We start from the raw sequence: 21,795 nt of genomic DNA, 5'->3' as shown, positions 1-21,795 counted from the left end.
GAGGTTTGATTGACTCACAGTTCCATGTGGCTGGGGGGGGCCTCACAATCATGGTAGAAAGCAAATGAGGAGCAAAGTCATGTCTTACATGGCAGCAGGCAAGAGAGAGCTTGTGTAAGGGAACTCTTCTTTATAAAACCATCAGATCTTGTGAGACTTATTCACTATCATGAGAGCAGCATGGGAAAGACCCACCCCTCATGACTCGATTACCTCCCACCCAGTCCCTCCCACCACACATGGGAATTATGGGAGCTACAATTCAAGATGAGATTTGGGCAGGGTGACAGCCAAACCATATGAGGAGTCTAAAGCAGATACTACTAAATTCCATTACTTTTAAAGTTTTCCCAATGTTATAAAATTAAAGGACCTTTGATTTACATTTGAATCTCTGAATTCAGTGTAGTGTTCTGTTGCTCAACTTATACATAAATGAAAGGAGCTATTTAAAAGGATGGGACAAGAAACCTTTGAGCATGTTGGGGATTTTGTACAGGTGGAAGTACTGTTATTGAGGACATACTGTAGAAAGAAACTTAAGATGTAAAATCTTAGCTACCTCAACTCTCGGTGGCTTAACACAATTATTTGAACCAGGCTACTTTAGGGGAGAAGTTGTTAGACAGTAAAAGGAATAAAAGAAACACTTAAGAAACAAAAAGAGTGCAGTCCATTTAGTAATGTCCCCCATCATTACTTTGATCTGGAGGAAAAAGATATTTACAATTTGGCCCATTACAGAAAAAGTTTTCTGAGTCCTACTCCAGGGTAAATACCCAGAAGTGGGCTGAGTCAGCTTGTGAATGTATGTTTAATTTCATGAGAAACTGCCAAACTATTTTCTAGAATGGCTATATCATCTTGTATTCCATCAGCAATGTTCTAGTTGTTCTGCACCCTCACTAGCTCTTGGTATTGCCAATATTTTAAAATTTTACTCGTTTTAGTAAATGTATAAAGGTAGCTTGTCATAGTTTTAATTTTTATTTCCCTAGTGGCTAAAAAGTTTGCTGAGTCTTGCTGCAGGATAAATACCAGTGTTTTCTTACACCTGGATAGTGAGATTTGGGGTAATTTTCTGCCTTGCATTTTTTAGTGTTCTGATTTACTACAATAAATATATGTTATTTTAATATTCAGAAGGCCATATCTTTTTTGAAACCTATTTAACATAACGTTTTTAAAATAAATTTTTGTTGGACATGGTGGCTCACCCATGTAATCCCAACACTTTGGGAGCCCAAGGTGGGAGAATTGCTTGAGCCCTGGAGTCTGAGACCAGCATGGGCAAAAAAGCAAGACCTTGTCTCTACAAAAAGTAAAAAAAAAAATAGCAGGGCATGGTTACATACACCTGTAAGGTAATTCCAGCTACACAGGAGTCTGAGACAGGAGGATCACTTGAGCCTGGGAGGTTGAGACTGCAGTGAGCTATAATTGCGTCACTATACTCCAATTTGGGTAGCAGAGGAAGACCCTATCTCAAAAAATAAAAATAAAAATAGGCCAATTTTGAGGGTGGGTACGGTGGTTCATGCCTGTAATCCCAGCCTTTTGGGAGGCTGAGGTGGGCAGATCACCTGAGGTCAGGAGTTTGAGACCAACGTGGCCAATATAGTAAAACCCTGTCTCTATAAAAAGTACAAAAATTAGCTGTATGTGGTGGTGCATGCCAGTAGTCCCAGCTACTTGAGACTGGGGTAGAAGAATTGTTTGAACCTGGGAGATGGAGGTCACAGTGAGTCAAGATTGCATCACTGCATTCCAGTCTGGGCGACACAGCAAGACTGTCTGAGGAAAAAAAAAAAAAAGACTGAAAAATAAGCACATTTTCTAGTTTATATTTGAATTTTATTGTAATTTTGGTGATATCAGTATTTGGAGTTTTTCTTTATTATGAATATGTAAATCTACTTAGAGCTGAGCTATGTATGAAACTGTTTACTTTTACTTTCCTGCACAGAGTTTTCCCTAGATTTAATAATTTTTGTTTCTTCTTTTGCTTACTTTGCTATGAAATGATCACTAATTCACCCCCAACTCCTTTTCAGTTTTTGATCTTAAGTCATTCAGATGCTGCTCTGCCAATTTCATCTTTTTTGGAAAGTCTGTCTGGGAAATGCCTAACTTGCACCAATTTGGACTGGTTATCCACTAAGCCTGGTATACAGCCGACATCTTGATTATCTTCCTTCCCTATAATCCTGGAAATCCTTATTGCATTCCCAGTTTCTTTTGTCACATGTCTTTCTCTTTCTTGGTTTATTTCTCATTTTGGTGAAGCACATCATCCAATAGCTTCATGAGAGCAAGTGGTTAATACATTTGAAAATATTTTTCTGTGCTTGCACCTGATTATTCTAGGTTGAAAGTAGTTTTCCTTTGGGATTTATTTTTATCTTTTTTTTTCCCAAGTCAAGTGCAATAGTGAGAAGGAGTGAAGCATTAAAACAAGTTTAGTCTTTGTGAACAATCAGTTGGAATAACTCACTACCTTTGGACCAGCCTTTCTTCAGGATTTTGACGATCATCATTATTTTAATAATAATCTCCACAATATTTTTTGCTTTCAGTAGCTATTGAGAAATTCAAAGTTATCTGAATCCTTATCCTTACATGTGTTTTTTTTTTCCTTTCTTTACAGTTTGTTGGATCTTCTCTGATTTATTGTTTTGAAATTTCATGGGGATGTATGTCTTGCTATAGGTCTGTTTTTATCCACTGTGCTAGCTGTTTGATGTCCCATGTCAGTCTGGAAATCTACATACTCAAATGCTCTTTAACTATATCTTTGATTTCTTTTTCTCTGTTCTTTTTTCTGGAACTCGAGGGCTGGATTTTGTAGAATTGCCTTCTAATGTTCAAGTCTATTCTTTCTTGTTTTTCATCTTGTTTTTAAATCTCCTGTTTGGAAGATTATCTCAACTTTATCACTCAGTTTTTGTATTGATACTTTTATTTTTACAATTATGTTAATTTCCAACAGGTCCTTTTTTTTCTTGTTCTAGTCTCATGGTTATTATCATCTCTTCTCTTACCTCATTATAGATATTAATGCTGGTCTCTTTTGAAGTTTTCTCTTTTGTGTAATGCCTCTGTTTTCTCAGATTCTTTATTTTTCTGTTTGCTTTGCTCTGTCTTCCACATTAAGAGCCTTTTTTAGGTCTCTGGCAATATGTGACTATGTAGGGGAGGAAAAGCTTTTCCTCTGCCCTCAGGTTTCGTAGGTATGGCCCGTGAATTGGCAGGAGAAAAGCATATACATCTTATTTGATGTTAGCATTTTTTATGTGGCATAGGGGGCTTCATAGAAAAGAAGTGAAAACACCAAAGAAGCATTTAGATTCAGGATTTTATATACCTTTTTCTTTTCTGTTTTTGAGACAGAGTTTCACTCTGCTACTCAGGCTGGAGTGCAGTGGTGCAATCTCAGCTCACCGCAGCAGCCTCCACCTCAGGTTCAAGCAATCCTTCTGCCTTAGCCTCCCAAGTAGCTGGAACTACAGTTGTGTGCCACCATGCCCGGCCAATTTTTTTGTATTTTTTTTTTTTTTTTAGTAGAGATGAGGTTTTACCATGTTGGTTAGACTGATCTTGAACTCCTGACCTCAAGTGATCTGCCCTCCTCTGCCTCCCAAAGTCCTGGGATTACAGGTGTGGCCACTGTGCCTGACCTTTCTTTTCTTTTTAAGAGACAAGGTCTCACTCTGTCTGCCAGGCTGGAGTGCAGTTGTGTGATCATAGCTCACTGTAGCCTCAAACTCCTGGGCATAAGTGATCCTCCCATCTTAGCCTCCCAAGTAGCTAGGACTAAAGGCATGCATTAGCATGCCCAGTTAATTTGTTTATTTTTAATCTTTTTGTAGAGATGAGGTCTTGCTTTGTTGCCTATGCTGATCTTGAACTCCTAGGCTCAAGCAATCCTCCCATCTCAGTATTAGTGCTGGGATTACAGGTGTGAGTCACCAAGCCTGGCTTTACATACCATTTTAATGAAGGATAATAAATTGAAGAGAAGTGACTAGATGAAGGAATGGGGTTTGAGCTTTTAAGGGTGGCAAATTGTAGGAAAGCGACTGGGAACTACATGGGAGAAATTAATGGAAGGAAAGGATTATTTTAGTATGGTTTGTTGTGCAGACTCATCTCCGTGTTGACTCCCCATTCCTGGTGATAAGAATGTTTTCTTCCTAATATCTTGGGATTAACTTATTCATGGGGAGTTTATGCCTCGTTTCAAGCCAGAAGTGGGGACAACAGAGAGCCCTTCACACATCTGCTTTTCTCATCCCCTTCAGCTGTCTGTTCTTGTTTTAAGAGTAAGGGATTAAAATAAAACCTCTACAAGCAAGTGGTTGTGTCTTATCAACATTGAGCCTCATTGTAGGTTGATCTTACTGGAATATTTCACTGGGGAACCCCATATCTCAATATTTTTAGGTCTTTCCTCTTGAGGTAGTCAGATTTCCTAGAGGAGATGGTTCCAAACTCTTGGCTGTCATATCCTGGGAGCTTAGTGGTTGAAGGGGAGGGAATCATAGAGATGGATCTTTGTTTGCAATATGTGTTTATTTAGTCCTAATATTGTTAGGATGATTCTCACTTATTATTTAATCTCACCTTGATTTTGCCGCAGGCATAAATTCATTTTGACGCTTTAACTTAGTGGTTCTCAAAGGAGATTGGGGTGGAGTCAGGATGTTTAGAATTACCTTTTGGGTTGTTACAGGCTGTTGGGCAGGCAAGCTAAAAGTTTTGCAATACTAATGAGCTGTAGGAGAAAGAATTGCTTCACCCAAAATGCCACTAGTCCCCCTTTGAAAACAATACAAGTTTAATTCAAAGCAAATCTTAATGCCAGTTAACATTAATTTCCAGTTATTATCTTTGACTTTCCTGCTCTTTCCTAATTCATGCTTGCCAGGGGTGTTTCTGATTTTAATGATATTTGAAATTGGAATTTTAAAGATTTTTTTTACGTAGGTAGGTGGAGTTAGGAAGTCATTGCAGAAGTCCAGGCAAGAGTTATTGGTGGCTTGGATTAGAATGGTAGTAGTAGAGAAGGCCGGGTGTGGTGGCTTATGCCTGTAATCCTGGAACTTTGGAGGCAAAGGTGGGCAGATCACCTGAATTCAGGAGTTCAAGACCAGCCTGGCCAACATGGTGAAACCTCATCTCTACTAAAATAAAATCTAAAAAAATTAGCCAGGTGTGGTGGAACATGCCTATAGTTCCAGCTACTCAGGAGGCTGAGGCAGGAGAATCATTTAAACCAGAGAGGGGAGGTTGCAGTGAGCTGAGATGGCACCACTGCACTCCAGCCTGGACAACAGAGTGAGACTCTTATCTCATTAAGAAAAAAGAATGCTAGTAGTAGAGAAGAAGAAAAATAGAGGATGCTGAATATGTTTTGAAGGTAGTCCACTGGACTTAGAGATGGATTGAATGTGGAAGATTAAGGAAAGGGAGTAGTGATAAATAGGTTTCGTCTTCAGATGACTGGGTGAACAGCAGTGTTCTTTGCTAAGATGGGGAAGACTAGAGAAAAGAGCCATTCTGTATTGAGCATATTATATTTAAGATGTCCCATCTGGACCCAAAGAGTATGTCGACTTTTTTTCATGGACACCCATTGCCCCTTTAGACTTGGTTATTATTCAACTGCCATTGAAAAAAATACTTGATTATTTGACTATATGCCTCTCTACCCCTCCTTATTGCTGCCATCCAGCATCCTTATTTGTTGAAGACTTTGAGACTTGGCTTGTCCACCCTATTCCCTGGCATAATCATGGGCAACTTTAGGGACTGCAAGGGCAGTTTATCCAAGTTCCTGTCCTTAAGGTTCTTTGACCTGAAGCATGACAGCAGTGACAATATGATATTGTGCTTTTGAATCCAAGTTCCCCTCCTTCCTAACTATGTAAGTTTGAAAACAGTGCTTAACCTTTTATGTCTCATTTTTATCATTTGCATATTGGGGATGATAGTATCTGTATGGTTGGAATTTTATGAAGATTAAATCAGAAAATAATGTAAATTATTTTCTATTACTAATTACTAGTACATGGCATATAATAAACATTCCATAAATGTTAGCTATTAATATTATTACTTAAATGTTTATTTAATAATATCTGCTACTATTATTTTAGTTATGTAACCCCTCCGAAAGCTACCTCTTGAGCCTTACCCTCTCAAATTTTAGCCTCTTAAAATTTAAGTGCCAAAGGGACACTAACCATGATTTGCTAGTGTGTACAATGTACTCGCTTTAAAATAAATAAAATTAAACTTATCAGCACTTCAATTCCAGTGGTTCTTATTTAGAAGTAAGTATCAGGAGGGTTTTCAAAAGTCTGGGTCTTCCCTTGGGAAGTTTTACTAGAATGTTGTGGAGATGGGAGTGGCATCAGCATCTCTATGTATGATTGCCCTCCGTCCCTTTCTTTTCTAGGTAGTCTGCCATTTGTTGCAAGGCTTCTTTTCCTCACCAGTCTCCCCTCCATTAATCAGTACCTTGAGCCACTTTCACATGGCTTAACACCTTAACTCTTTATAAAACCCTCCCTCAGATGAATCCAATCCTGTCTGCCTCAAACCTAGACTGCTTAAAACCATAGTTCTTCAGCTATGTGAAATTCACTTATGGATTATTTTGGCTCCCTAATTTTTTTTTTGAGAGAGTATCTATATGTGTCACCCAGACTGGAGTATAGTGGCATGATCACAGTTCACAACAGCCTTGAGCTTCTGAGCACAAGAGATCCTCTGCCTCCGTCTCTAGAGTAGCTAGGACTACAGGTATGTGCCACCACACCCTGCTAATTTTAAAAAGTTTTATAGAGACAGATTCTCAGCTTTGTTGCCCAGACTGGTCTTGAGCTCCTGGCCTCAAGGGGTCTCCCTGCCTCAGCCTCCCAGAGTGCTGGGATTATAGGTGTGAGGCACCGTGCCTAGCTGGCTCTTTACTTTTTACTATTAGACTGATTTTCATGACACAGAAGGCATAGGGCTCTTTTAGTTACTAGTGATTCCCAAAGTGACTTTACTATCATATAATCCCATTACCCAGGATCTCTATGATACTATCAATTATATCTCCTTCATTTTTGCAACATGTTTAAGTGGCATTAATTTTATTATTGTTTTATAAATGAGCAAATGAAGGCACAGAATGATAAAATAATTTGTTGCATCGGCTTGCAGGCGTAATAAGCAACCTTTCTTCTCTACATTAATTCTGTTTCGTAGGTCAGTATAATGGCTTTAGTGTCACTGTCTTTAAGGAGTTTTTGATGGGTTGTTGTTTCTATTTTCTTTTTGAGATGTGAACTGTCCAAATTAATTCTAATCTATAACTTTTGGGGAAAGTGTATTGATATACATGTTAGAGAGAGAGAGAGAGAGAGAGAGAGAGAGAGAGAGAGTGTGTGTGTGTGTGTGTGTGTGTGTGTGTGTGTGTGTGTTATGTGTATGTAGTAGATGATAACCTTTAGCTTTGGTTTTTCAATAAGAATTTTAAAACATATTAAAATTGGAAAATTTTTCTTCCAGTTTTTATTCAGTTGTCCTTTCTTCCTTTGGAAATAGTGGACCTGACCCAATTCTTTTTTGAGAATTCACTTCATAGAGCAATGTGTTAGAATATTTTTGTTCTTCTAATCAAGTGCAGTGTAAGAACTGGCAGGCGTCCATAGCTTCTTTTCTATCCCTTGGTTAGGATATTAGCTTTATTACTGTATTTACAGGTCCTAGGATTGTAGGGCATAATCTGAGGAGCATAGCTACTTCATCTGTGTAATAAATTGCCTTTTTGCTGCAAACATTTTAATCTTGCTTTTGTTAGTCATTTAATTTTCTAACAGTGGTCCTTAAATTATATTCTAAAAGAAGAATACCATATATATTAGAAATATTTGTTGTTGAATAAAATTAGGATTATTATAAAATTCAACATGACCTTATTGCTACCTCAGGATAATTTCTTGGTAAAAAGTTGATCCAAACTGAGTATGGTGGCTCATGCCTATCATCCCAGCACTTTAGGAGGCCGAGACAGGAGGATCGCTTGAGCCCAGGTGTCCAAGACCAGATTGGGCAACATAGTGAGACCCTGACTCAAAAAAAGAAAAGAAAAGACAAGTTGATCCAGGTAGCTTCCCTTTTTTTCTTTTCTTTCTTTTTTTTTTTTTTTTTGAGACAGTGTCTCGCTCTGTTGCCCAGGCTGGAGTGCAGTAGCACAATCTCGGCTCACTGCAACCTTTGCTTCCTAGGTTCAAGTGATTTTTGTGCCTTAGCCTCTCATGTAGCTGAGATTACAGATGTATGCCACCACACCTGCTAATTTTTGTATTTTTAGTAGAGATGGGGTTTCACCACGTTGGCCACGCTGGTCAACATGTGATCTGCCTGCCTCGGCCTCCCAAAGTTCTGAGATTACAGGTGTGAGCCACCATACCCAACCGTCTTCACTTTTTGATTTAACATGATATGTGAGTCTTCGTAAATTGACATTTAGTCTGAAAATAAATTTTGGCTAAGTTCTGGTTGACAGATAAAACATGTAGTGGATTAACTCTTAATAATTATACTTTAAAGTATGATTTCTGAAAGTATTTAGAAGTGAACATTAAAAACCATTTATAATATATAATATTAGATTATGTATAATCTGAATATTAAAAGTGTAATGCAATTCTTTTTCTATACTTGATAAGAAAAGAAAGACTATAATTTTGGGGGAAATAGAATGGAAAGGGGAGAGAGAGGATGGGGAAAATTGAGGGAGGGATTATATTAATTCCTTAGGGCTGCTATAACAAGTTACCACAAACTGGGTGGTTTACAGCAGCTATTTATTGTTTCACAGTTCTAGATGTTAGAAGTCTTGAAATCAAGGTGTCAGCAGGGCCTTGCTCCCTCAAAAGACTCTCGGGGGACTCTTCCTTTGCCTCTTCAGCTTCTGGTGGCTGTCCACCATCCTTGGTGTCCCTTGGCTTGTCACTTCAGTCTCTGCCTCTGTCATCACATGATGATCTCTCTGTGTGTCTCTCTGACCATATTTTCCTCATCTTATAAGGACTCCAATCATATTGAATTTAGGTTTAGGGCCCGCCCTAATTCAGCATAACCTCATCTTGATTCACAGATTCTGGGTGGACATGAATTTTTGGAGTATACTGTTCAACACGTTACAGAGGGATCCAAATTCAGTTCATATTTTCATATTTAAACCAGTCATACTTACTAGATTTATCTGATTTATATAAAGCAAACAGGTAAGATACATTTTATGTAAAAAATTTATTTTTATTTGCAGTTATATTGACATATCTGCTTTCCCACTGCATGGGCCTAGGTATCTAGTTTTTTCCATTCATGTAGCACAGATTGCATTAAAGGACTATTTGGTTGTGAAACATCTATTAGTACAGATGGAGAGCCAGAAAACTTTCCACATTACCTCTTAATAGCCCACTATTTATAGAACCAAGCTAGACTTTTCTTGAGTTTTAACTGCTGTTCACCTCAGAATAATACTTGAAATGTTCTTATTTATTTTATATCCACAACATCTAACCGTGCCTGATGCTGATTTATTGAATGAAGAATGAATTAATGAAATATGTATATGTGTGTGTTTGTGTGTTTGTATGTCTGTGTGTCTCCATTGGAGGGTTGTCAACAGGGGCATATGGGGAGTTTTCATTTGGTTAGTATATTCTCTGTCCTTTTTAAAAACACAACTAGTGGCATCTCTCTTCTATTCTAAACTTTGCTTTTATTACTTAAAGTATATCATTCCATATTAGTACCTAAGTGCTATGTTTACATAATATTTCATTGCATACATATATCATAATTTATTTAGCTGGTGCCCCTTAAAATATTTTTAATTGTGGTAAAATACACTAACATAAAATTCACCATCTTAATTTTTTAAGTGTACAGTTCAGTTTTGTTAAGTATATGCACATTGTTGTGAAACCAATATCTAAAACTTTTCCATCTTGTAAAACTGAAACACTGTACTCATTAAACAATAATTTCCCCCTCCCCCAGCAACCACCATTCTACTGTTTCTATGAATTTGAGCTAGTCTCCCTTTCTAGTTGTTTTCACCTTTGCTTTTATAATCAAAGCTGTGATAAGTAGCCTTGTGTACATGTCATTTTGCACATAAATGAGTATATCTGTAGGGTAAATTTCTAGAAGTAGAATTGCTAGGTTAAAAAGTTTGTGCAAAATTAAATTTATTAATTTTGAAATATAATGCAAAATTGACTTCCAAATAGGTCTCCCCATCTCTATTTCATCCAGAGCTTTTTCATAGAGGTGGCTTGACTTCTTTCCTTGTAGCAGTGAGTAAGATAAGGATAGGGTAAAAGAGAATACTGACGTAGAATCAGCCTTTGGTAATTCATATCAAAAAATGCTAGAAGCTTCTTTGTGGAATGCTGATGTTTGAAAAGTGATGCTTGAAGTAAATTTAGTATAAAATGAGGTGGCCGAGTGCAGTGACTCATGCCAATAATCTCAATACCTTGAGACGCTGAGGCTAGTGGATTGCTTGAGCCCAGGAGTTTGAGACCAGCTTGGGCAACATGGCAAAACACTGTCTCTACAAAACAAAAAACAAAAAACAAAAATTATGGCCAGGTGCTGTGGGCACACCTGTAATCCCAGCACTTTGGGAAGCCAAAGAGGGCAGATCACCTGAGATCAAGAGTTTGAGACTAGCCTGGGCAACACGGTGAAACCCCATCTCTACTAAAAATACAAAATTGGTCGGGTGTGGTGGTGCACCCCTGTGATTCGAGTTACTGGGGAGGCCAAGGCAGGAAAATCACTTGAACCCGGGAGGTGGGAGGTTGTGGTGAGCTGAGATTGTGTCATTGCACTCCAGGCTGGGCAACCAGAGCAAAATTTTGTCTCAAAAAAAAAAAAAAAAGAAATTAGCTGGGCATGGTGACACATACCTGTAGTCCTGGCTGCTTGGGAGGCTGAGGTGGGAGGATCACTGAGCCCAGGGAGCTTGAAGCTGCAGTGAGCCATGATTGCACCATTGCACTCCAGCCAAGGTAATAGAGCAAGATCCTGTCTGAAAAAAAATTAAAAATAAATAAATGAAATTTGGCATAACTACATAGAAATAGCACTGTTTACCTTAGAGTATAGGTTTTGGTGCAGTGACTTTTCATCTGATAACTTCAAATAAATTGTCATTTTTATTAGTTTTCTTATTTTGAAATGAAAGTATATATTATTATGTCTGAATATTTTCTTATTAAAGTAGAATTTGGAGGGTTGGGAACCACCTCTCATCAATGATTAATATTAACAGTTTGAAATTTATTTTTCTAGACTTTTTTCAGTGCATTGAACAACACATAAATTGTATTCCTGCTTTAAAAAGATGGGATCATGCTATATTTACTGTTCTGTGATTTGCTTTGTTTAGTTCATAATATGTCTTTTTTGAGTTAGTCAATAGAGATTTCCTGTATTCTTTTAGTGGATTTATACTCTCCTATTACATCATAATTTTCTAGTCCATTCCCTTGTTGGTGAACATTTAAGTTGTGATAAACATTCTTTATACGTATATCTTTGCTTATTTGAACAAAAGTTCCTATAGGATAAATTCTAGGAAATAAAACTTGTAGATCAAAGGTAGGACCATGGCTGGGCATGGTGGCTCATGCCTGTAATCCTAGGACTTTGGAAGGCTGAGGCAGTTGGATCACTTGAGGTCAGGAGTTCAAGACCAGCCTGGCCAACACGGTGAAACCCCGTCTCTACCAAAAATACAAAAATTAGCTGGGTGTGGTGGTGTGCACCTGTAATCCCAGCTACTTGGAAGGCTGAGGCAGGAGAATTGCTTGAACCCGGGAGGTGGAGGTTACAGTGAGCTGAGATTGCACCACTACACTCCAGCCTGGGTGACAGAGTTAGACTCTGTCTCAAAATAAAAAGTATGACTATTTTATATTTTAATATCTATTCGGGGACTCTATAAAAATTGTATTAACATTCTGATTTAAGTGTATAGGAAATACACTTAGTTCTAAACTTTCAGACATTTTAGCTAGGTGATGTATCATCATTAATATGTATCATCATTAATGTACATCAGTTTTTTCTAATATAAGGTTTCTGATAATATAAAAATCTTTAAAATGACAGCTTTGAAACTTTTTATTCTTACAGTGATGGAATGGGGAGAAGATATTAAAGCAGTTTCAAAAGATGAAGCAGTGATGTTGGTGAATCATCAGGCAACAGGAGATGTGTGCACACTGATGATGTGCCTCCAGGACAAAGGACTGGTAAGCTACCCTGAAGGCAGTAGGTAGAAATCCAGAAAGGAAGGTAAAAAGTAATTCATTCAGCCGTGGTGGCTCACACCTGTAATCCCAGCACTTTGGGAGGCTAATCACAAGGTCAAGAGATAAAGACCCTCCTGGCCAACATGTTGAAACTCTGTCTCTACTAAAAATACAAAAATTAGCTGGGCATGGTGGCGTGCACCTGTAGTCGCAGCTACTCGGGAGGCTGAGGCAGGAGAATCACTTGAACCTGGAGGGGTGGAGGTTGCAATGAGCCAAGATTGGGCCACTGCATTCCAGTCTGGCAACAGAGCAAGACTCTGTCTCAAAAAAAAAAAAAAAAAAAAAAAAAAGGAATCTGTTCAAATATCTTACTATTCTTTGGAATATAGACATAGACTTTAATATGTATACTTTAAAAATTTAGAAAATATTAAAAGGAAAAATATATCATTCTAAGTCACCCAGAAGGGGGATTTAGAGACTTTAAAAAAAAACTGGGACAATGTGAATTATGTTTCAATAAGACTTTTTAAAAATAGTAACTGGGATGAAAGCAGGTTAATATAGTTCAAGTTGAGGGCTATCTGGAGGGGAAGAAGTGAATTAACAATTTGAAAACTACAAACACAAAAAGCAGCTTTGGCCTACAAAGTGGTGCCACTGGTCGTCTCAGCTACTTGGGAGGCTGAGGCGGGAGGATCGCTTGAGCCCAGGAGTTTGGGCTGTAGTTCTCTATAGTGATAGGGTGTCTGCACTAAGTTGAGGATAAATATGGTGACTTCCTGGGAACAGGGAACAACTAGCTTGCCCAAGGAGGGTGAACCAGCTCAGGCTGGAAATGAAGCAGGCCAAAACTCCTGTGCTGATCAGTAGTGGGATCATGCCTGTGATCCACTGCACTCCAGCCTGGGCAACACAGCAAGACCTGATCTCTAAAACAAAAGGTGGGGAGAATGCTTATGATGGAATAAATATTTATAAACCGAGTGGATTTAAAAAATAAATTCAGCTTTTAGCCTTAAGAGAATTTTCACCTTAGAAGTTAAAGAGGTTATGTTCATAGAAAACTAAATAAATGGAAAATATAGAAATTAATGGAGTTAATGTGTGACCTAATAGTAAATAATTAAATCGATGAAAGTTCATTAAGGGCTTAATTATTATGATCAGTGACTATAAAACATATAAACACCATCCTATAAGGTACCCTTCTTCTCATCAAGGTGCCAATACCTTAGTGGCAGGTGGAAAAGGGTATCACAAACAATGCTTTTTTTTGTTTGTTTTTTGGACACAGTCTTGCGCTGTTGCCCAGGCTAGAGTGCAGTGGTGCAATCTTGGCTTGCTGCAACCTCCGCCTCCCCGGTTCAAGCAATTCTCATGCCTAAGCCTCCCAAGCAGCTCGGACTAGGGGCATAGGTACCATGCCCGGATAATTTTTGTATTTTTAGTAGAGATGGGGTTTTGCCATGTTGGCCAGGCTGATTATCTCAAACTCCTGACCTCAGGTGATCTGCCCACCTCAGCCTCTCATAGTGCTGGGATTACAGGCATGAGCCATAAACAATACTTAATTGCAAAGTGAGATGGCTTCAGTGGAGGATAAGTTTACTGTGTACCTGATGGACACAGAAAACTTTATGAAGGAGAGAGAACATAAACTTGTCCTTTAAGGACAAGTAGAATTTAGTTAGGTAGAGTGGTAAAGCAAGGACTTCTTTGTTAATGAAACAATCTTGACAAAAACATTTAAGTGATAACAAACTCTGGTGTGTTTAGGTTCCAGAGATTTTGATTGACTAGGTAGGGTCACTTTGATTGACTGGGTAGGGTCAGAAAATGAGAGGAGATTTAAGAAAAATATGTTTGATTATTGTAGTATCTGTTTTTCTTATTTATCTGAAAAGCAGTGGCATAATCTTGCTGAAATGTGGAATAAATTAAGTCTTTTCTTATATTATGGATCTTGAATTGTTAAAAAAAATCACTGTATAGTTATATTTGCACTTATGAGATTTATTGCCTCTCATCTAAGTTCATAATGTTAAAATTTTGCACAACTAGTTGATTTGGCTTTGTATGAAAGAGAAGCTTCAATTAGTTAACATTATTATTCTTACAGATGGGATCATTACATTTATAGTGATTATCCTTAGGGCCTACAATGTCCTTAAGCATTTTTTTAATCTAAAAGGATGATTAAAATGGTCAATATAAATAGGTCTAACTGTATTCTAACACCAGTTTGGCATGGATGATAACTGTATTAACCAGAGTATTAGGTAATTTGAAACTCCCCAGTCATGTGGACAAAAGAAAGTTTGGTTGGTTTGTTTACTTTTATAAAAATATTTGAGTTAGTTTGCTAGGTTCATTTTTCTGTCCCAAGTAATTTTCCATTTTCAGATTAGTTAATACTGAGCATTCTAAATAATATTGAATATTATTTATATTTATAAATATATTTATAAATATTATTGCTCTGATAATATTGAATAATTTGAAATCTAGAAGGATTTTTAATTTTTTTCATAAAGGAGTAACTGAGAAATATAGGAGTGGAAGCATTATAATTTTTCCCTGCTGCCTAATAATTACAGAGCAATATTAATTTGTATTTACTAGTAGGAGTGTTTACTTGATTTATTTTATATGTTATGGATACATTCAAAGAAGGAAGGCTGTTGTGGGCCAGTTAAAAAATACTACTTTGATAGTAATGTAATTGTAACATAGCTTTTGAATTTGAGAGACTTCTTGAAGCCCCCATCAGTTTCTCAGTGGGAGTACTGTTGGCATTTTATTAGGACAACAAACACTGTTGTTCAGAACTGTCCCTGGGCATTGCCAGATATTTTGTGTACCCAACTGCTGCATACTAAATTCTAGTAGCACTCCTTGGTCATTGTGACAACCAAAATTATCCTGCAGTTTCCATACTCACCCAATGGAAAAGCATTGACCATATTATAATTTCAAAAGGACAAAGAGAGTGCAGTCATTTATTTACCTCTCTAGACGATGTTTTGATATGTAGAAAATCTGTGCATCCAGATAAAGAATAATTGATATAGATTGATTTTGTCTCTTAGAAATAATGGAAAAGCTCTGAGTGACAGACCTATCAAACATTGACAGAGTTGATTTAGGCAGCTTATGTTTACTGATCCTTTTTTTGAAAAATATGAAACAAAGCATTAATTGTATTTTCTGAAAGTGTTAGTACCTTTTTAATAAGTGTCTGTGAATTGTCTTGGCCCATGACAAAGCTAAGCATTTTTATTTCTGTCAAAAGAACTTTATTAAATGTTTTATAAACATTTATTAACTTATAACATTTTCCCTAAAATAAGTTGGAACAGAGCTATTCATACAAATCCAGAAGATAGCGTGGCTATCTTTACTGAATTTATGTGTTTTAAGTGACCCTTCTAACTGAAGAGATAAATCCACCATGAATGGAAGGTTAAATATAAAAGCTACTTATTTGGCATTTAAAACCCAGAAGTCGGTAAATTACAACTACATAATGTATCTAAAGCTAAAAGGCTTTATAGGTTGAATCCACTGCCTTTTGTTTGTTTGGGGACACTTTTCAACAAATTTTATTTAGTCCAAATCTCAGTTTATTTAAACGAAGTACTGTAATCATCATTGCAAAGCAAAACAAGATGGGATGCTGGTGATTATCTTACTCTGTATTAGTTGCCTGAGGAATCAGTTCTTTCTTTACTAGGCACATACCTTCATTTTTTAAAAAAGTGATTTAATATAGTAAAGCTGATGGAGTAGGAGTTGTGTAGCTGGAAAACTAAGGCAGAAGCTGTAATATTATATCATCTGTGGGCTTTTACAATGCTTTTATAAAAGCAGCATATGGATATCAGTGTTTTAGTTTTTTCCATACGTGCAAGTTCACATAATTTGGTTCTTAGGGATGATGTTTACATCTATTGTTCCCATGGGAAACCAAAGTAGAACTCGTTGCATACTTGATTGAGTTTATAGCTTTCACTTTAGTTAAGGCTTATAACAAGAAATGCTATTTCCTCAACAAGAAAGAACAATTCTCCTGCCTCAGCCTACTGAGTAGCTGAGATTACAGACATGCACCACCATGCCTGGCTAATTTTTGCATTTTAGTAGAGATGGGGTTTCACATGTTGACCAAGCTAGTCTCAAACTCCTGACCTCAAATGATCCACCTGCCTTGGCCTCCCAAAGTGTGGGGATTACAGGTGTGAGCCACTGTGCCCGGCCTGTACTTTTAATTTTTAAATTTGCGTGAAAGTCTTCTGCTGTCGATATAGGTATTAAATCTTATCAGTAGTGGATAATATTTTTGGGTTTAAGGACTGAGGCACTACAGATATTTTAATCCTGGCAAAGAGCATGACTTTGCATAAACCAACAAATATTCTTCATAATAGAATATGTAAATCATTCTATATTTTAGAATTTTTATTAATTAAATGATTTATTAATTAAAAATTAATATATTAATTTTTAAATGTTTTATTTTGTACACTTAAGTTTTTATATTTTAGCTATGAAGCTACACTCAGATTTTAAAAAGCCACAAGTGAATGTTCATTACATGTATAGTCTTGTTAACCACTTTTGTATTGTTTCAAAATAATTTTATAAGTTATGTAAGAATTACCAGAGACTTTGTTTAGAGTAGAACACATTTGAAATCATTATGTCCAAATTTAAGAAGTTGATTCAGTTTCATTTTTTATACAGTGATTTATGTACCTGTGACTTAGGATTTGAAGACTTGGAATCAAGACCTGTAATTTTTCATGTAGATTCTATTAGTAACTGTGCTTTGTTTGTAGAAATAGAGTTAGATTTAAGATATTTTGGTTAATTAAAAGTATGCTTGGATGATTATACTTAAAGCTTGGAGACTTGGCTAGACTATAAGTCAGGTTTCTTCTATCCAATATTATTTCTTGCTTTTAAATATTTTAGGTTGTCGCTCAAATGATGTGGTTGATGGATCATATTTTTAAGTACACAAACTTTGGAATTGTTTCTCTAGTTCATGGAGACTTCTTTATAAGACAGGTAAGCAATGAGCATTTTTTCCCCACAGTGATAGCCTGGTCAGTTTGATTCTTTATTATAAAAAGGGGTATAACAAAATCAATTATAATAGGTAGGGCTAGTTCTAACTGATCTCAGGGAGCTCTTTTTGAGACCGAGTGTCACTCTGTTGCCCAGGCTAGAGTGCAGTAGCACCATCTTGACTCACTGTAACCTCCACTTCCTGGGTTCAAGTGGTTCTCATGCCACAGCCTTTGGAGTAACTGGGACTATAGGTATGCCACTGCGCCCAACTAATTTTTGTATTTTTAGTAGAGATGAGGTTTCACCATGTTGGCTAGGCTGGTCTCGAACTCCTGGCCTCAAGTGATCCACCTGCCATGGCCTCCCAAAGTGCTCGGATTACAAGTGTGAGCCACTGTGCCCACCTCAGGGAGCTCTTTCTCTGAATCTTTGTTCCCTAACCACTTTTTTAAATCTAAATTTAAGCATGCATAAGTATTAAAATGCTTAACATGCAAATATTCCAATCTCTTCTCCCATTTAGAAGGTATAATTTAGTTGAGTAAGCATTCCCCACTATTCAGTTTCTTAGCTATGTGAATTGGGCAAATTATTTAAACACTCAAGTTTCTTCATTTTCCAAATTTGAATAATATGTAGTATCCCCCTCAATGGTTGTTGTGGGGATTAAGTGAAGTAATACCTATAAAGTACTCAAAATAGCGTCGGCTACCTTCATCATCATTTTTATATTGATTACTGCTGTTGTATCACTATTATTTTTATTTACAAGGCACTGTTGTATAATGTAGAAGATATCTAAATTACTGGTAGGCATATTATTAAATAAATTAACAAATAATATAATAATAATAGGAGATGTTTTGGGAGTTCATAGTGGGAAAAGTAAGTATATCAGATTTATGTGAATCCAGAAAAACTTTAGAGAAGATGATATTTGGCACAAGTTTTAACAAATAGGTACGAATTTGATGGAGGAAAGTGAATTGGGAAGTCCCAAGCATTAAAACTAGTGTAGAAAGAAGAATCATAGTCTTTTATCAGCACTACATTATTTTCTTGATTTGTTACTAGTATTACATGCTTTATTTTCACCAAAATGGATAACTGAAACATGGTATGTAAGAGCTTTTGTGTATGATAATACCACACTCATTTGGTGTTTACATATTTAACAACCTGGATTGTATGGTGCTTTGCACATAATGATTACTTCTGAATAACTGGTGAATCTAATTAAGCCTTTTCCAAGAACCACAAATTCAGAAATAAACTGGAAGTGAGCAGAAAAACTTCTAAGTTCAATGAAAATAGGTGTCACAGAACACATATACTTGACTCCAGACAGTTTTATGTACTGGACATTATATCATTTCTTATTGGAAACACCCTTTATTCTTCTGAGCAGAGAAACAAATACAAGCATAGCCTGGAACCACAAGAAGTGGCAATGGGGATGAGACACAAGGTCAAGACAAAATAAACTGATCAGGACAACCTAACAAAGATCCTCCTAGCCTAATATTTCAGAGAAGGCAGCAAAGCCAACAATTAGAAAGCTTAGCAGTCTCAGGGATCCAGTGGAAAAGCTAGTTCAGCACCTTACCTCATTTCCACCCTTAGGAAATGGTTGAATGTACAGTATAGCGTAACAGTTGACTCTAATGATGATCCTCAGGCATCAAGAAAAGAGGCTGGGCATGGTGGCTCATGTCTGTAATCTCAGCACATTGGGAGGCCGAGATGGGCAGATCACTTGAGGCCAGGAGTTCAAGACCAGTCTGGCCAACATGGTGAAACCCCATCTCTACTAAAAATACAAAAATTAGGCCGGGCGCGGTGGCTCAAGCCTGTAATCCCAGCACTTTGGGAGGCCGAGGCGGGTGGATCACGAGGTCAAAAGATCGAGACCATCCTGGTCAACGCGGTGAAACCCCGTCTCTACTAAAACTACAAAAAATTAGCTGGGCATGGTGGCGCATGCCTGTAATCCCAGCTACTCAGGAGGCTGAGGCAGGAGAATTGCCTGAACCCAGGAGGCGGAGGTTGCGGTGAGCCGAGATTGCGCCATTGCACTCCAGCCTGGGTAACAAGAGCGAAACTCTGTCTCAAAAAAAAAAAATTAGCAGGGCATGGTGGCACACACCTGTATTCCCACCTACTTGGGAAGCTGAGACAGGAGTATCACTTGAACCTGGGAGGTGGAGATTGCAGTGAGCCAAGATTGCGTCACTGCACTCCAGCCTGGGCGACACAGTGAGATTCCATCTCAAAAAAAAAAAAAAAAAAAAAAAGAAAGAAAGAAAAAAAGGCTAAATTATACTAAATTATCAGTGGGCTTTTAGATAAAAGTCGAAAATTAGGTACTCCAAAATATTTTCTTGTGATTACTATGTGAAGTTTTGTTTACATAAAGATTACATTTCAAAATATCTGGAAAGTTTGCAAATTTATGTTTAAAGAGCAACATTTTTTTCCCCTGATAGATTAGTAATAAAAATCTAAAACATGAGGGGAAGAAAGGGAAAAAGTATTAATATTTAAAAGAAAAATTATCAGCGGGGCGCGGTGGCTCAAGCCTGTAATCCCAGCACTTTGGGAGGCCGAGGCGGGTGGATCACGAGGTCAAGAGATCGAGACCATCCTGGTCAACATGGTGAAACCCCGTCTCTACCAAAAATACAAAAAATTAGCTGGGCATGGTGGTGCGTGCCTGTAATCCCAGCTACTCAGGAGGCTGAGGCAGGAGAATTGCCTGAACCCAGGAGGCGGAGGTTGCGGTGAGTCGAGATCGCGCCATTGCACTCCAGCCGGGGAAACAAGAGAAAAACTCCGTCTTAAAAAAAAAAAAAAAAAAGAAAAATTATCTTAAGACTTTGCTACTAGACCATTTTGACAAGCTTTTCCAAGAATAGCAAAAATATTTTACATATCATCTTGAGAACTTAATAACTATTTTAATCATAATCAATTCATCTCAGTAAACTGACTAAGAAAATGTCTTAGTTGTTTTCCATTTGGGATACATTTGGAATGTAAAGACTGAAAGCATACTAATTATTTTGAGGAGCTTCTGTAGTTTTATTGGCTGGAAGATTGTTGGCAAACTGATCACACTGAAAGAAAGAATCTTTGTAATATTTAGTTGTAATCTTTGGGCCTTCCTGCAAGTTTTTCTGGATTCTTCTTTTTAGACTTCAGATCATTTTCTTTTCTCTATTTTCCTCTCAACTAAGATACAGTCCGTTAGAATGTCTTTTTAGCCTTACTTTCACATTTTTTCCCAAATGTAACTACTTATCGTCAATATGATATAATTGAATCTCATCAAATTCCCTTGTGTGGAATACTGCAAGTCTTCTGACTTAGCTCCTGTAGTCTTTTGGTCACAGGAGCCAGCCAGCAGATTTTCTTTTTTCTTTTTTTTTGAGACAGGGTCTCACTCTGTCACCCAGGCTGGAGTGCAGTGGTGCCATCAGGGCTCACTGCAGCCTCATGTGGGCAAAGGTGATCCTCCCACCTCAGCCTCCTGAGTAGCTGGAACCACCGACATGTACCACTGTACCTGGCTAATTTTTGTATTTTTTCTATAGATGGGGTTTCACCATTTGCCCAGGCTGGTCAGATTTTTTAAACATGAATAAGATTATAACACTTTCTTGTGCAAAACTATCCAAAGATGTCTCTTCCAAAATGACTTACCATGCATAAAGCTCTTCTCATTTTGTCTCCACCTCGCTCTACAGTTTCATCTCTTACCACTGACTTTCTTGTTTATCACACTTCAGCCACTCTAGCCTTAGTGCTCTTCTTTGAACATGCCAAACTCGTTCCCACCAAATGACCTTTGTCCTTTTCATTCTTGTCACCTGAAATATTCTGCCTTGCATCTTCACATGACTTATTCCCTCACATTATCAACTCTGCTCAAATGTCACCTCATAGGAGCTTTCTCTGACCCTCTTGACCTTTTCTATCCGTTTACTCTTTTCTAACACATATTACTAGTTGAATTTGCATCCCACATTTACCAGCTTCCCAAACTAGAGTGTAAGCTCCATGAAGTTCTCTTATTTCCTCCTCTATGTCTAGTGCCTAGGACAGTGCATGGTACATATCAGGCACTCAGTAAGCAGTCAATGAATTGATGAATGACTGAACTTTCAAGAGCAATCAGAACAATTTGCTTTTCCTTCAGAAAGAATGGTTTATTTACGTAAGTGCTAATAACTTATTTTTACCACTGTGGTCAAAAAGGGAAGTAAGGGGGGTGAGAGTCACCATTCTATTACATGATTGGATGTTAATTTAGAAGCTGTAATTTCTATTTAATTCTATGGCATTTTAATTTTGGATGTACCTGTACTTATTATATGTGTGT

The 21,795-nt window shown here is 37.4% G+C and overlaps 1 protein-coding gene across 4 annotated transcripts in view; it reads left to right on the top strand.

Annotated features, from left to right (window-relative positions):
- LPGAT1 (lysophosphatidylglycerol acyltransferase 1) overlaps window positions 1–21,795 on the top strand; it is an 88,023-nt gene that overhangs the window by 24,974 nt on the left and 41,254 nt on the right. For all 4 annotated transcript variants that reach the window (XM_032289164.1, XM_032289162.1, XM_032289165.1 and 1 more), the window contains 2 exons: window positions 12,217–12,335; window positions 17,316–17,411. In XM_032289164.1, coding sequence (XP_032145055.1) covers window positions 12,217–12,335; window positions 17,316–17,411 — 215 coding nt within the window. The remainder of the gene's footprint in view (window positions 1–12,216; window positions 12,336–17,315; window positions 17,412–21,795) is intronic.

Source organism: Sapajus apella, unplaced genomic scaffold, assembly GCF_009761245.1.
Source record: "Sapajus apella isolate SASKATOON/1434 unplaced genomic scaffold, GSC_monkey_1.0 scaffold22, whole genome shotgun sequence".
NCBI classification, from domain to species: Eukaryota; Metazoa; Chordata; class Mammalia; order Primates; family Cebidae; genus Sapajus; species Sapajus apella.
The sequence above is the reverse complement of the archived record's forward strand: the minus strand, read 5'-3'. Positions and strand labels throughout refer to the sequence as shown.